Genomic DNA, 15,038 nt, shown 5'->3' on the forward strand with positions numbered 1-15,038 from the left:
TGCTGCTCCTTGGGAAGAGGGGATGGATCCCAATGTGGAGGCAGAGTGGGAGCCACAGCAGCTCCCAGGGAATGATGCAGGAGGGGATCCCTGAGAGGATCTGTGGAACTTTGGGGTTGGATCCACTGGGTGTTGAGTGCGGGGTCAGTGAGTGGTGCTGGGGCTTGGGGGCTCCCCAGTTTGGGTGGGAACACCCAGGAAAAGAAAGGGTGGGAGAGCTGGAGTATCCTGGCCAGGGAGGGCCCTGGATGCATCCGGAGCGGGAATGCTGCAGGTGGGAAACGGGAGCACGTGGTGAGCTGAGCCCGAAGGAATTCCTGATTGGGATCACGGCCTGGAGTCCTCCAGAGCTCATCCTCAATATTCTGCTGCTCCTTGGGAAGAGGGGATGGATCCCAGGAGTGGAGGCAGAGTGGGAGCCACAGCAGCTCCCAGGCAATGATGCTGGAGGGGATCCCTGAGCAGGACCTGTGGAATTTTGGAGTTGGATCCATTGGGTGTTGAGTGCGGGGTCTGCCAGTGGTGCCGGGGCTTGGGGGCTCCCCGGTTTGGGTGGGAACACCCAGGAAAAGGGTGGGAGAGCTGGAACGTCCTGACCCAGGTGTGCCCTGGGAGCGGGAATGCTGCGGGGAGGAGCAGGTGGGAAACCGGAGCACGTGGTGAGCTGAGCTCGAGGTGGCGCTGAATTCCCAAAGGAATTGGGATGATTGATTGGGATCACGGCCTGGAGTCCTCCAGAGCTCATCCTCAATATTCTGCTGCTCCTTGGGAAGAGGGGATGGATGCCAGGAGTGGAGGCAGAGTGGGAGCCACAGCAGCTCCCAGGGAATGATGCAGGAAGGGATCCCTGAGCAGGATCTGTGGAACTTTGGGGTTGGATCCACTGGGTGTTGAGTGCAGGGTCTGCCAGTGGTGCTGGGGCTTGGGGGCTCCCCAGTTTGGGTGGGAACACCCAGGAAAAGAAAGAGTGGGAGATCTGGAACGTCCTGACCCAGGTGTGCCCTGGGAGCGGGAATGCTGCGGGGAGGAGCAGGTGGGAAACGGGAGCACGTGGTGAGCTGAGCTCGAGGTGGCGCTGAATTCCCAAAGGAATTGGGATGATTGATTGGGATCACGGCCTGGAGTCCTCCAGAGCTCATCCTGAATATTCTGCTGCTCCTTGGGAAGAGGGGATGGATCCCAATGTGGAGGCAGAGTGGGAGCCACAGCAGCTCCCTGGGAATGATGCAGGAAGGGATCCCTGAGCAGGACCTGTGGAATTTTCAGGATCCACCCAGATCCCGACCCCAGGGCTGCTCCCTGAATCCTCTCTGTGGAGGGAACACCCCCAGAAGGGACAAGGAAGGAGCTGGGGTGGAACAAGAGCTGGCACATCCCGTCCTGTCGCTGCTGGCACCGCGTTGTTTACCCAGGGAAGGACGAGGAGCAGGAGCTGAGAGCTCTCCAAATCTCCAAATGCCTGTGCTGGGGGCTGGGAGATGCCCTGGAGAGCCTCTAAAAGCCCCCAAATCCTCCCTTCTGGCAGCAATGAACCCCCTCAGCCACCCAAAAAATCACAGTGGAGCGCAGTGACTGTGTCAATTTTTAACTTTTTTTTTCTTTTTTTTTTCCTCCTTAAAGATGACTCCGATTTACATCGAGACAGTTCTAACAAATTCATTCCTTGTTTCACAAAAAAAAAAAAAAGAAATTATATTAAATAATTTCTGCCAATAAATAACATTTTCACCATTTTTTTTCTCCTTTCAACAGAACTAAAAAAAAAAAACAAAACAAAACAAAAAAAAAAGCAAGAAATAAAAATAAAAATTAAAAAGGAGGCAGTCTCCAGGCAACGGGCGTATGATCCTTCAGCATCGAGAACCCTGAAATCACCATCACTGCACCCCTGGAGGGCTTCAGGTCCCCCCTGGCCGAGGTTTGGTGGGATCTGCATCCCTGCCAGCTCCCCTGGCCAGGTGGGATCTGTGCCAGAGGCAGCCAGAGGGGTTCTCCCAAGCCCAAAAAAGAAAATTAAGCTTGAACTCAACCCACCACCCGCCCCATTGCCGACTCCCCTCCTTGGACATGCACCTTGCTAGAACATGCAAAAAAACCCAGGCTGCGGGGAGGTGGGGGCTTTCCCTGGATTTGGGGGCTCCCTCGGCTCGGGGGTCCCCTCAATCCCGGATGTCCAAGCTCCAGGTGGCAGCCGGGGAGGGGAAGGGACGGGCGGGAGCTCGGAGAGGAGGGGTCAGAGACAAGCCCAGCCCCGAGGCGCTGGATTTGGGGGGAAAAGGAGGAAAAGGGGGAGTTTGGGGGCGTTTCTGGATTGGTGTTTTTTTTTTTTTTTTTTTGGTTTGCTGTGGTGGGGATCGGGGCAGGGAATTCTGCTCCCAAGCTGTCCCCAAAAGAGGGGAGGGGGGATCTCGGCTGGGGGCGGTGGCAGGGGAAGCCCGGCATGGAGAGGGGGCGTTAATTAATTGAGGGGGTAATTAGCACCCAGAGCCCCATCGCTGCTCCTCACCCCCTCGGGAAGTGCTTCAAAGGGAACAGGGGAGCTGGCAGTGTGACAGCCACACGTGTGGGTGCCACAGGGACAACACCCAGCCCTTGGCCACCGTCTCCAGGGTGGCACAGTGCAGCTCTAGGGATAAGGGGGGACAAAAATTCCACCCCTTGGCCACGTTCTCCAGGACCAGGACAATGAACATCCAGCCCTTTTCCAGAGCTGGGACACTGGGAAGCTGCAGTTCCACCAGCTCCAAGAATCATTAGGGGGTGGGATCTGAGCCCCCAAACCATGAAGCACAAAGACCAAAAAGATTTTGAGGAGGGGGAATTGGTGATGCCAGAGCAGGAGAAGAGGGTGGGGGGACAAACTGCCAGCAAAGCAAATCCCCCTGTGTGATGGGCAGGGCCCTGCTGACCCCCCCACGCTGGGAACAGAGGGGTGCCAGGCTCGGGGTCCCGCAATTCCCATCCCAAATATCCCGACTAAAACCTGGCTGGCTTGGGTGAGATCCCAGCCTGGGTCAGCACAACACGCCCGAACATGCACGGGCAGCCCTGGGTACCACACACGGGCTCACCGCTCACAGGAGGCCCTGAAAGGACAAAGAAATACTCACAGACAAAAGGCAATTTGGCCCCACTCCTCGGACTGGGGGGAGAGAAGCTCGCTCCAAACATCTCGCAAAGCGGTGGGCGTGGAAAATATAAAGGGATCAAAGGGAAAAAAAAAAAAAACAACCAAAAAAAGAAAAAGAATTAAAAAAAAAAAAAGAGGGGAAAGTGGAGGCATGTGACTGAAAAGTGTGGAAACCCAGCGGTCTGCTCACAGAATCCTAAAGAGCCCCGTGGGATTAGGTGACGTCTGATCCTAAGACAATTTGAAAGCTTCCTGGGAAGTTGCTGTTTTTCCTCTGGCGCTGGAACCGCCGAGGGAAGACGGCAACAAGCAGGGAAAGCCTTGGCAAAGATCCCCTGGAGAGGCTCAGCCCTGCCTGCAGAGAGCTCGGGACAAGGGGGACAGGGAAAGCTGGAGGGGGGGGCTCCAGGAGCTGCTGCCTCAGCTGCAGGCAATGGGCACGGCTGGGAAGGGAAGGGACCAACGGGAATCCCACAAAACACATGGGAATCCCATAAAACACATGGGAACTGAGCAATGGGAATCCTATAAAATCCTTGGGAACTGACCAATGGGAACCCCATAAAACAGATGGGAACTGATCAATGGGAGTCCCATAATACACATGGGAACTGAGCAATGGGAATCCCATAAAACACATGGGAACTGAGCAATAGGAATCCCATAAAACACACAGGAACTGACCAATGGGAATCCCATAAAACCCTTGGGAACTGATCAATGGGAATCCCATAAAACACATGGGAACTGATCAATGGGAGTCCCATAATACACACAGGAACTGAGCAATGGGAATCCCATAATACACATGGGAATTGACCAATGGGAATCCCATAAAACAAATGGGAATTGACCAATGGGAATCCCATAAAACAAATGGGAACTGAGCAATGGGAATCCCACAAAACACACAGGAACTGTGCAATGGGAATCCCACAAAACACACGGGAACTGAGCAATGGGAGTCCCATAAAACCCTTGGGAACTGAGCAATGGGAATCCCATAAAACACATGGGAACCCCATAATACACACAGGAACTGACCAATGGGAACCCCATAAAACACATGGGAACTGAGCAATGGGAACCCCATAAAACACATGGGAACTGAGCAATGGGAATCCCATAATACACATGGGAACTGAGCAATGGGAATCCCATAAAAACCTTGGGAACTGAGCAATGGGAATCCCATAAAACCCTTGGGAACTGAGCAATGGGAATCCCATAAAACAAATGGGAATTGACAAATGGGAATCCCATAATACACATGGGAACTGAGCAATGGGAATCCCATAAAACACATGGGAACTGAGCAACTGGAACCCTACAAAATCTTTCACAACTCATGTGGGAAGTCACCAGCAAGAATCCCACAAAACCCTGCACAACTCATGTGGGAAGTGACCAATGGGAATCCCAAAAACCCTGCACAACTCATGTGGGAAGTGACCAATGGGAATCCCAAAAACCCTTCACAGCTCACAGGGAACTGACCAATGGGAATCCCACAAAACCCTGCACAACTCATGTGGGAAGTGACCAACGGGAATCCCATAAAACCCTTCACAGATCACAGGGAAGTCATCAATGCAAATCCCATAAAACCCTGCACAACTCATGTGGGAAGTGACCAATGGGAATCCCATAAAACCCTGCACAGCTCTCACTGGAAGTGACCATCAGGAATCCCACAAAAGCCTTCCCCAGCACTCCCAGTCTAAGTGAAGAACGCTCAGAGTGACAGAATGCTCAGCTCCCACTCCAAAATCCCTGACCACACCCAGGGGTGTTCCCTGGGAACCCCCAGGATCCCTGTCCAGAACTCTCTGCCAAAATTCTGCCACATCCACTCGGTTCTGCCTTCCAAGCCCTCCCTGCTCCCCAATGCAGGGGCTGTCCTGTCACCAGCACTCACCCACATCTCCCAGAACCAGCAGTGCCCAAATCTTATCCCAAACCTTTATCAGCCATCCCCTGCTCCAGCTGCTGGGAAAGGCAGAGCTGCCCATGGCTCCTCTGGAGCAGCCAGGGGTGGGTGATGCCCAAAGCCACACACCCTGGGGGGACAGGGGGGTGACACTGAGGGACCACCCTGTCCCCAACACCCCAAACTGCTCAGCAAGGGCTGATGGCAGAGCGGGGAATGGGGGAGCTGCAGCCTGCAGGGTGTAAATCACCCCCTTTTCCTTTAAAACTCTGCCCTGCAGCTTTCCCAGGGATCATCAGACAGCAGAGATAATTCCTCTGCTCTGAATCAGAGGGATTCCCAAGGGAATTCTGCTGCACAAACTGGCTGCTCCAAGAGGAGGAGCCACAACAAGGGGCAGCAGCTCCCCCACCTTCTCCCGGTTTTCCTTTGGGATAAAGCTGAAATCCTGAAGGAAAAGGGGCTGTGATTGGTGTTAATAACACTGGAGCTACCCCTGGCTGTCACCTTGGAAAAGAGGGATGGATCCCAGCAATCTGCCTCCCAGGGAATTGGTTGCTAAAGCAGCAGCTGCAGGTAGGCAAGAGGTGGAAGAAAACAACAGGGAAAAATCAGGGAAGAAAACAGGTGTGTAAAGGAAAACCAACCCAACCGTATCCTGAAGGGAAGGACCTGCTTTGGAAAGCTCAGGCTAAGTCCAAATTGTGCCAAAGCCAACGACCCAAGTTGCCTGGTTTGACTGATTTTTGTTTTTTAATCCAACACCCCCCAGCAGAGGTTTGGCCTCTCGGGGAGGGCAGCTGGACAGCACAACACTCCCGGGATGCTCTAGCAGTTGGATTGGTTTCTAACTCAAAAAAAAAAAAAAAAGGACATTTTTATATATATCGAACATAAATTAAAAAAAAAAAAAAAATTACAAAATGGTCGCTTTCTTACAGAACGGATGCGGACTGGATTTATGGACGTGCCTCCGGGTGAAGTCGGTTTCTCCCCCTGCCCCCACCCCACCCCGCTAATAAATAAATAAAATTCATGAAGTTTTGGATCCTCTGGCGTTACTGGGGTTTCTTGCCCGTGCCGTTCTTGTCCGCAGAGTTCGAGGTTACCAAGTTCACGGGGCCGTCCGCGTGCAGCGAATCCTTGCGCGGCGGCATGCGCTCGTTGATGCGGTCCAGCCCCCGCGCCTCCTCGAAGCTGCGGATCTTGTGCTGCGGGGAGAAGCCGCGGATGGCTGCGGAGGGAAGCGAGCACAGGGGGCAGGTGTGAGCATCAGGACGGAATTCACCCCGCAGGAACCCTCCAGCACACGCCAGACACCAACGGGGACAGGTGGAGGGGACAGAAAGCACCGGGCTGGGTTTGGGGATTCTTTGGGGAGGATTTGGAGGTGCCAGTGCGTGTTCGGGAGCAGCTGGAGGCAAGGTTTGGGATTTGCTCTGCTCCCTAAGAGCTGGTTCTTTTTGGAGAGGTTTAGGATTTGCTCTGCTCCCTAAGAGCTGGTTCTTTTTGGAGAGGTTTAGGATTTGCTCTGCTCCCTAAGAGCTGGTTCTTTTTAGGGCAGGTTTAGGATTTGCTCTGCTCCCTAAGAGGTTCTTTTTCGAGAGATTTAGGATTTGCTCTGCTCCCTAAGAGCTGGTTCTTTTTGGGGAGGTTCAAGATTTGGTCTGCTCCCTAAGAGAAGGTTCTTCTTTTTAGGTAGGTTTAGGATTTGCTTGGCTCCCTGAGAGCTGGTTCTTTTTGGGGAAGTTTGGGATTTGCTCTGCTCCCTAAGAGGAGGTTCTTTCTTTTTGGGCAGGTTTAGGATTTGCTCTGCTCCCTGATAGCTGGTTCTTTTCGGGGAGGTTCAAGATTTGCTTTGCTCCCTAAGAGAAGGTTCTTCTTTTTAGGTAGGTTTAGGATTTGCTCTGCTCCCTAAGAGCTGGTGCTTTTTGGGCAGGTTTAGGATTTGCTCTGCTCCCTAAGAGGTTTTTTTTGGAGAGATTTAGAATTTGCTCTGCTCCCTGAGAGCTGGTGCTTTTGGGGGAGGTTTAGGATTTGCTCTGCTCCATAAAAGGATGTTCTTTCTTTTTAGGCAGGTTTAGGGTTTGCTCTTCTCCCTAAGAGCTGGTGCTTTTTGAGGAGGTTTGGGATTTGCTCTGCTCCCTAAGAGCTGGTTCTTTTTGGAGAGGTGTAGGATTTGCTTTGCTCCCTGAGAGCTGGTTCTTTTTAGGGCAGGTTTAGGATTTGCTCTGCTCCCTAAGAGCTGGTGCTTTTTCGGCACGTTTGGGATTTGCTCAGCTCCCTAAGAGGTTCTTTTTGGGGAGGTTTAGGATTTGCTCTGCTCCCTTGAGAGCTGTTGCTTTTTGGGGAGGTTCGGGATTTGCTCTGCTCCCTAAGAGAAGGTTCTTCTTTTTAGGTAGGTTTAGGATTTGCTCTGCTCCCTGAGAGCTGGTTCTTTTTGGGCAGGTTTAGGATTTGCTCTGCTCCCTAAGAGCTGGTTCTTTTTGGGGAAGTTCAGGATTTGCTCTGCTCCCTAAGAGAAAGTTCTTCTTTTTGGGGAGGTTTAGGATTTGCTCTGCTCCCTAAGAAGTTGAGGATTTGCTCTGCTCCCTTAGAGGAGATTCTTGTTTTTAGGGAGGTTTAGGATTTGTTCTACTTCCTAAGGGCTGGTTCTTTTTGGGGAGGTTTTGGATTTGCTCTGCTCGCTAAGAGGAGGTTTTTTTGGAGAGGTTTAGGATTTGTTTTGTTCCCTAAGAGGTTCTTTTTCTTTAAGACAGGTTTAGGATTTGCTCTGCTCCCTAAGAGGAGGTTCTTTCCTTTTAGGGAGGTTTAGGATTTGCTCTACTCACTAAGAGCTGGTTCTTTTTCTTTAGGAGAGATTTAGGATTTTCTCTGCTCCCTAAAAGGAGGTTCTTTCTTTTTAGGATTAGAGAGGTTTAGGATTTGCTCTGCTCCCCAAAAGGAGGTTCTTTTTAGGGAGGTTTAGGAATTTCTCTGCTCCCTAAGAGCTTTTCATGGAAGCATGGAATGGTTTGGGTTGGGAGATTAAAATCCTCCAGTTACATTATCCCAGGTTCAACTTCCAGGGCAGCCACAGCTTTTCTGGAAATTCCATCCCACCACCCTTACAGGAAAGAGTTTCCTTCCAATATCCCAAACTTCTCCCTATTTTAATAGTATAGGAGGAATTGATAAACCAGACAGGTGCTTGCTGTCCCCAGAGAGTGAAATCTCAGGAAAATTTCAAAGCTGAAAAACACGACACTAAAAAATAACAATTAAAAAGAAAATAAAAATTTTTAAAAAAAAGGCAAAACCCAGAACAACAGAACAAAGACACCACCACAAGGCTCTGAACTCCGACACAAACCACACACTGCAACACCAGGAGAGGGAACAGCTAGTCCTTGGATCACAAAGGCAAAATTCTTGCATGACCAGGAGACACACGGGCAGATTTGGGAGGGATGAATCCCACGGAGGAATTTCATGTCCCTGTTCCATCACCGCGGGGACGAGCACGTCACCCTGGCCCCGATGACACGGACCAAATGTGAAACTCCTTTGTGCTACGGAGAATTTAAGGAAAAGGAGTCTGTGCCAAATCTTTTACAAGGACTTGGCTGGCTCACAAACAACTTCCCTCGGTAAGCAAAGCCTCTGTAGAGCTGCGTGACCCCGCTTGGCATCGAGGAAAAATCCTCATGGATCTGTCGTTCCTACACCCTACACGCAGAGAATTGCCTCTCCACCTTGGCCTACCTGTGGGGAAGGCAGGGATTACACCAGCACCACAAAATCCTGTTTTCTAAGGGTTTTGATGGTGCTGGCAGATTGCAGGACCTCAAGCCCAAGGTCTCGAGCGGCCGCAGCAGGAACCGCTTTGGCAACTCCAAATAAAGGTGTCCCACTAAGGAATAAACTGTTCAAGCTGCACAACAGCCTTGAACCAAACCCCTGGGTGTTTTTTCCTTCCCAGCAGGGCCTTGTCCTCCCCCACTTCTGGTGATGCAAGAGTAAAAAGCTTCCGTTAAGGGCTGGTAAAGCTCTTTAAAATGAGCGCACGCACACACGGAGATGATTTGAGTCTCTCGCCGGGTTCTAGCCATACCTTCCCGTGCCTCTACCGCTTCTACTGTGGCTGCAATACAGAAGAACAGTGGCATGCAGAAATGAAGACAGGGAAAAAAAAAAATAAAACAAAACAAAAAAAAACAAAACAAAACAGAAAAAAAAAAAAAAAAAAGGAACAAAAACAGAGTGACAGTGAGTGATCCGACATCATGGCTGCGACGCAGAGCCCGCGGCCCCCCAGCCCCGGTGGTGCCAAACGAGTGGCGAGAGGGGAGAAAAAGGTGACAGGAGGTGGAGAGGAAAAGGGGAAGGGGACCCCCGAGGGCTCAGGGGGAGTCTCCTTTCCTCTGGGTTGATCTGATGGAAGGACAGAGAGCAGAGAGTGGGGGCTTCCTGCTGTGTGCACTGCACGGGGACACGCTCAGAGCAAGCTCTGCTCCCAGCTGGGTGGCTCCAGAACGCCTTTGGGTGATCGGTTATGTGGGATTCACCCTGCACCACACAGAAGGGATCCCAGGGGATGCTGTGGAGCAGTGGGAAGGAGAGGGGCAGCCTCCCTGTTTTCCAGGGAAGGACAAGCAGCAGGTACTGGGCTGCTCCGCTCCCGCTGCCTTGAGCTGTAACAGAAAATCGGGCTCCAAATCCAGTCTGGCTTCAGCTCCACCTCCTGCAAGTGTTACCAAGCAACAGGGCACCACAGAGCTGAGCAATGTCCCCCTTCCTAAATCTGCTGCAGCAACATACAAGGCTTGGTAGGCCCTGCCTCAACATCTGGAAGGATGCACTTCCCTTGAGCAGATTCTCTGGATTTTAGCCTCAAAACTGCAGCTTTTTTTTCACTTTGGCCACAATGCAGAGGCCACGTGGTCCTGGGGAGGCCACGGAGGAAGGATGGAGCTGTGGCTGCACAGCTCTGCCCCAGATTCCGTGACTTTGTTCGGGTGATTTTGCCAAGCCCTGCTGTGAAAGGCTGGGGAGAGGCTCAGGAGGGCAGGGCCCCCCTCACTGCAGCCCTGGCACCCCAAAACGGGGGCACAGCCCCTCCTCCTCACCCAGCAGACGGGGCTCCCGTAAACTCACCGGGAGTGTGAAGGGATGTGCAAAACGGGAAAGGGTGGGAGGATGGGGAAAAGGGGGAGGGAAAAGGGTCAGGACAGGGAAAGGGAGGAGGAAAGGGGGAAGGACAGGGAAGGGAGAATGGGAGAAGGAGGAAGGAAAGGGAAAAGGATGGGAGAAGGAGGAAGGACAGGGAAAAGGGCCAAGGAAAGGGGAAAGGACAGGGAAAGGAGGGTGAGAGAAGGAGGAAGGACAGGGGAAAGGAAAGGGGTCAGGACAGGGAAATGGGGTTTGGAGAAGGTGGAAGGACAGGGAAAGGAAGGTGGGAGAAGGGGAAGGACAAGGAAAAGGGGGAGGGAAAAGGGTCAGGACACGGAAAGGGAGGAGGAAAGGGGGAAGGACAGGGAAGGGAGAGTGGGAGAAGGTGGAAGGACGGGGAAAGGAGAATGGGAAAAGGGGAAGGACAGGGAAAGGGGGAAGGAAAGGGGTCAGGACAGGGAAAAGAGAATGGGAGAAGGAGGAAGGACAGGGAAAAGGGAGAGGGAGAAGGGGGAAGGACAGGGAAAAGGGAAAGGAAAGGGGTCAGGACAGGGAAATGGGGTTGGGAGAAGGAGGAAGGACAGGGAAAGGAGAATGGGAAAAGGGGAAGGACAGGGAAAAGGGGGAGGGAAAAGGCTCAGGACAGGGAGAGTGGGAGAAGGTTAGGGAAAAGGGGGAAGGAAAGGGGTCAGGACAGGGAAAAGGAGGGTGAGAGAAGGAAGAAGGGCAGGGAAAGGGGAGTGGGAGAAGGAAGAAGGGCAGGGAAAGGAGAGGGGAAGAAGGACCGGGAAAGGGGAGAGGGAAGGGCAGGGAAAGGAGAGTGGGAGAAGGGAAAGGACAGGGAAAGGAGAGTGGGAGAAGGAAGGGCAGGGAAATGGGGTGAGGAGGGCAGGAGAAGCCGGGAGATGCCGAGGGCAGCAGGGACAGCCTGCAGGCGCGGGTGGGGCGGGTAAGGCAGCAGCAAAGGCCCAGCTTGTTTGTTCTGTCCTGGGGAGAGGCTGATTTTGGGGGACAGGAGATCCCTGGTACCCCTGAGAGGGGAAGGTGCTGGAGAACGTCCCAGCATGACCCTGTGCTGTCGGGATACAGGGACAGAGCTGCAGCAGCAGCCACCTTCCCACTCAGGCTCTGTTCCCAGAACTGGGGCGACGGGGCTGTGATGGTTTCTATAAAAAAAGGGAAAAAATATCCATCCTGCTCTGTGGGCAGAGAAATCCATGAGCTTGGGAGCGCTGCTGCATCCTCCCTGGGAGCAGGCAGTGATATTGCCGCGTTTCTGACTCGTGAACTCTTTAATCCAGGCAAACCCCAGCCCCAGCCCGGGGAGAGCTGCAGGAAATCCCCGGTGCCCATGGAAGGGGAAGCTGGGGAGGTGCCAGGCTTCAAAGGCCATGGCAGGGGAGGATTAACACACTGGATTACAGGATTCCCCCTGGGCTGGCTCATTCCCTGAGCACCAGCCAACCTCCTTGCCCTGGGAGGGGAAGGATCGGATCCTTTGCTTTCTGAGCTGCTGAGGGAGGCAGCAAATTTGGGAAGAAACCTCCACAACTACCTCAAAACCTGAGAGGAGACTTTTCTGAACCACCCAGCCCTGGAGGAACCTCGTTCCTTTAGCTGGACCTTCCTCCTGTTTGGGATTCATGACTTTGACAGGGGCAGATTGGGAGGGGGGTGGTTGAACGAAGAACAAACAAGCAGCTGTGTCACTGTCACATTCACACAGAGGCAGTGTCACTGTCACATTCACACAGAGGCTGTCACACAGCAGCAGCACAGCGAGGTGAGGCAGAGGATGTGCACCATGCAGCGTTAGAAGGGAAATCAAGGAGAAAAACTTGTTGCAGAAACAAACAATTAAGCACTAAACATGCTTTAGGCAGGGTGCTGTGGGTTTCCTTCCTCGAGGGTACACGGGGACAGCTTGGCATCTCTCCACACCCCCACCTACACCTCTGCTTGCTCCTGCTTGGCAATCCTTCCTCCCCAGGGGCCTGAACCCTGGCTGGGGTCCCCTGGCACCCTCCAGGCCGCCCGTGGGAGCTGCCCCAGGGGGTTTGGGGCAGGGGGATGCAGGGGCAGGGATACTCACCGGTCTGCAGGGTCTGCCTCCCCCCCGAGAGCACTCCCAGGGGCAGGGTACCTGTGGGGGTCAGGCCTTTGAGGGTCAGCACGCTCTCACTCTCCTCCCTGCAGGGAACAGCAGCAGTTACACACTGAGTTATGCGTTATGGGATCATGGATCATGAGAATCATGGGATCTTTAAGGCTGGAAAAGACTTGTAAGGTCACCCAGCAGCACCACTACCCACGTCCCCAAGTGCCACATCCACACATCTGTTCAACCTCTCAGCCCTGGACAGCCCATTCCAGTACCTGGCAACCCTTTCCATGCAGAAATTTCCCCTAATATCCAACCTGAATCTCCCCTGCTGTAGTTTGAGGTAGTTTCCTCCCCTCTGTCATTTGTTATTTGGGAGAAAAGTCCAACCCCCACCTGGCTACAACTTTCTTTCAGGAAAATGTGTCCTGAAAGAGTCAGGACAAATCACCTGTTCTAGGAAGTTTTTCCCTTCTTTTTTTCCTAACCAGTGTTCCCCACCACCCAGTCCCCAAATCAAACTCAGCCCCAAAATTATGTGCAGTCCCTGAATTAAACCTAGTTAAAGAATTAAGCCCAGTCCCCAATTTAAGCCCAGCCCCCAAATTAAGTTCGGTCCCTAAATTAAGCACAGTCCCCAAATTTAGCCCAGTCCCCAAATTATACTCAGTCCCCAATTAAGGCCCAGTCCCCAATTTAAGCCCAGTCCCAAAACTAAGCTCAGTCCCTGAATTAAACCCAGTTCCTGAATTAAGCCCAGTGCCCAAATTAAGTCTGGTCCCAGAATTTAGCCCAGTCCCCAGATTAAGCCCAGACCCCAAACCATGCCCAGTACCCAAACTAAGCCCAGTCCCCAAAACTAAGTCGAGTCCCCAGTTTAAGCTGAGTCTCCAGTTTAAGCCCAAACCCCAAATTAAACTCAGTCCCCAATTTAAGCCCAGTCCCCAAACTAAGCCCAGTCCCCAATTTTAAGCCCAGTCCTCAATTTAAGCCCAGTCCTCAAATTAAGCCTAGTCCCCAAACTAAGCTCAGTCCCCAACTGAAGTCCAGTCCCTAGTTTAAGCCCAGTCCCCAAATTAAACTCAGTCCCCAATTTTAAGCCCAGTCCCCAAATTAAGTTCAGTCCCCAAATTAAGCTCGGTCTCCAAAGTAAGCCCAGTCTCCAAATTAAACTCAGTCCCCAATTTAAGTCCAGTCCCCAGTTAAAGCCCAGTCCCCAAATTAAGCCCAGTCCATTAATTAAACTCAGTCCCCAGTTTAAACCCAGACCCCAGTTAAAGCCCAGTTCCCAAATTAAGCTCAGACCCCAAATTAAGCTCGGTCCCCAATTTAAGCCCAGATCCCAAACTAAGCCCAATCCCCAATTTAAGCCCAGTCCCCAAATGAAACTCAGTCCCCAGTTAAAGCCCAGTGCCCAAATTAAGCCCAGCTCCCAAACTATGTCCAGTCCCTGAATTAAGCCCAGACCCCAAATTAAACTCAGTCCTCAACTGAAGCCCAGTCCCCAATTTAAACCCAGACCCCAAATTAATCCCAGTCCCCAAACTTATCCTAGTTGCCAAATTAAGCCCAGTCCCTGAATTAAACCCAGACCCCAAATTAAACTCAGTCCCCAAATTAAGCCCAGTCCCCATTTTAAGCCCAGACACCAAATTAAGCTCAGTCCCCAAACTAAGCCCAGCGCCCAGTTTAAGCCCAGCCCCCAGTTTAAGCCCAGTGCCCAGTTAAGCCCAGTGCCCAGCCCATCCTCACCGAAGGACTGAGAAGACCCGTGCCATCTTCCCAATGGCTCTGATCTTATTCCTGATGATCTCCTTGCGCACCGTTGTCCCACCTGAGGGACAGAAAAGAGCAGAGAGCAGCACGTTGGAGGCTTCCTGCTCTGCAGGGAGGGTCAGCATGAAGCCCCTGCCTGACTCCAGGAAAAGAAATCATGGCTTGTACAGAGTCACAGCTACACCGGAGAGAGAACGGTGCTGGAAAGGATGGCATCAGGATGGCACCAGGATGGCATCAGGATGGCACCAGGATGGCGGTGAGGAGGGCAACACCAACGAGATGGCACACACGGAACTCGAGAGGGCTGAAGAGAGTAGAACCACCACAGGACACGGGCTCGGGTGGGTGTGGCTGCCAGGGCACAGCTGGGCCCACACTGCACAGGATGGGACACAAATGACTCAGCCATGAGGACACGCTTGGCAAGGCAGAGCACGGAGGGGCTGATGGGCACCGCTGGGCTCGCCCGCAGCGGCACACAAGCATCAGCTTTGGCATCCAAGGAGCACAGGGAAGGGCTGGCCCGAGCCTGGCAGCTCTGCTCTGACCCCACACGGACACAACGGAACAAGGGGGAGCTCCCCTTCCGCTCTACGGACCCGACGGGAGAGAGAAACATAAAAAAAGCACAGAGGGAGCTGAAATCAAAGGGAAAATTCAGGTGGAAAGAGGGAACAAATCCATCTCCTCTCAGCTGAGATTCCTCACATGGCCCAGTACACATCAGGACAGGGAAGCCAAACCCAGGGCTAACATGCACCATGGCTCAGCCATGCACTACGTGGCTGCATTCAGAATCGGGTAGAAACGTGACCCCCGTTTCTCAGAGTTCCTGCAGGAACGCAGAAGGGTTAAAAAACACATGGAGCTTATGTTAAAACTGAAAGGGGATGAAGAGACTGCCCCACTAGTCAGCTCTGGAAATCCACTTCAAGGATCTGGTGGCA

At 52.7% G+C, this 15,038-nt stretch overlaps 1 protein-coding gene across 8 annotated transcripts in view; it reads right to left on the reverse strand.

Annotated features, from left to right (window-relative positions):
• Window positions 1-1,569: 1,569 nt before the first annotated feature.
• The window catches only part of PPP3CC (protein phosphatase 3 catalytic subunit gamma), a 79,036-nt gene continuing 65,567 nt past the window's right edge, over window positions 1,570-15,038 (reverse strand). The window contains exons 11-15 of one of the 8 annotated variants that reach the window (XR_012583848.1): window positions 14,065-14,146; window positions 12,304-12,401; window positions 9,112-9,183; window positions 4,785-6,294; window positions 1,570-4,558 (exon numbers count right to left, since the gene is read on the reverse strand). Coding sequence is in view for 3 of the 8 variants with exons in the window: in XM_074559317.1 (XP_074415418.1) it covers window positions 6,119-6,294; window positions 9,112-9,183; window positions 12,304-12,401; window positions 14,065-14,146 (428 nt within the window). In the remaining 5 variants the exon portion in view is untranslated. Of the gene's footprint in view, window positions 6,295-9,111; window positions 9,184-12,303; window positions 12,402-14,064; window positions 14,147-15,038 lie in introns of all 8 variants that reach the window. The other 7 variants (XR_012583847.1, XR_012583846.1, XR_012583845.1 and 4 more) reach the window with 7 other exon arrangements.

This window comes from Zonotrichia albicollis, chromosome 26, assembly GCF_047830755.1.
Source record: "Zonotrichia albicollis isolate bZonAlb1 chromosome 26, bZonAlb1.hap1, whole genome shotgun sequence".
Classification (NCBI taxonomy): Eukaryota; Metazoa; Chordata; class Aves; order Passeriformes; family Passerellidae; genus Zonotrichia; species Zonotrichia albicollis.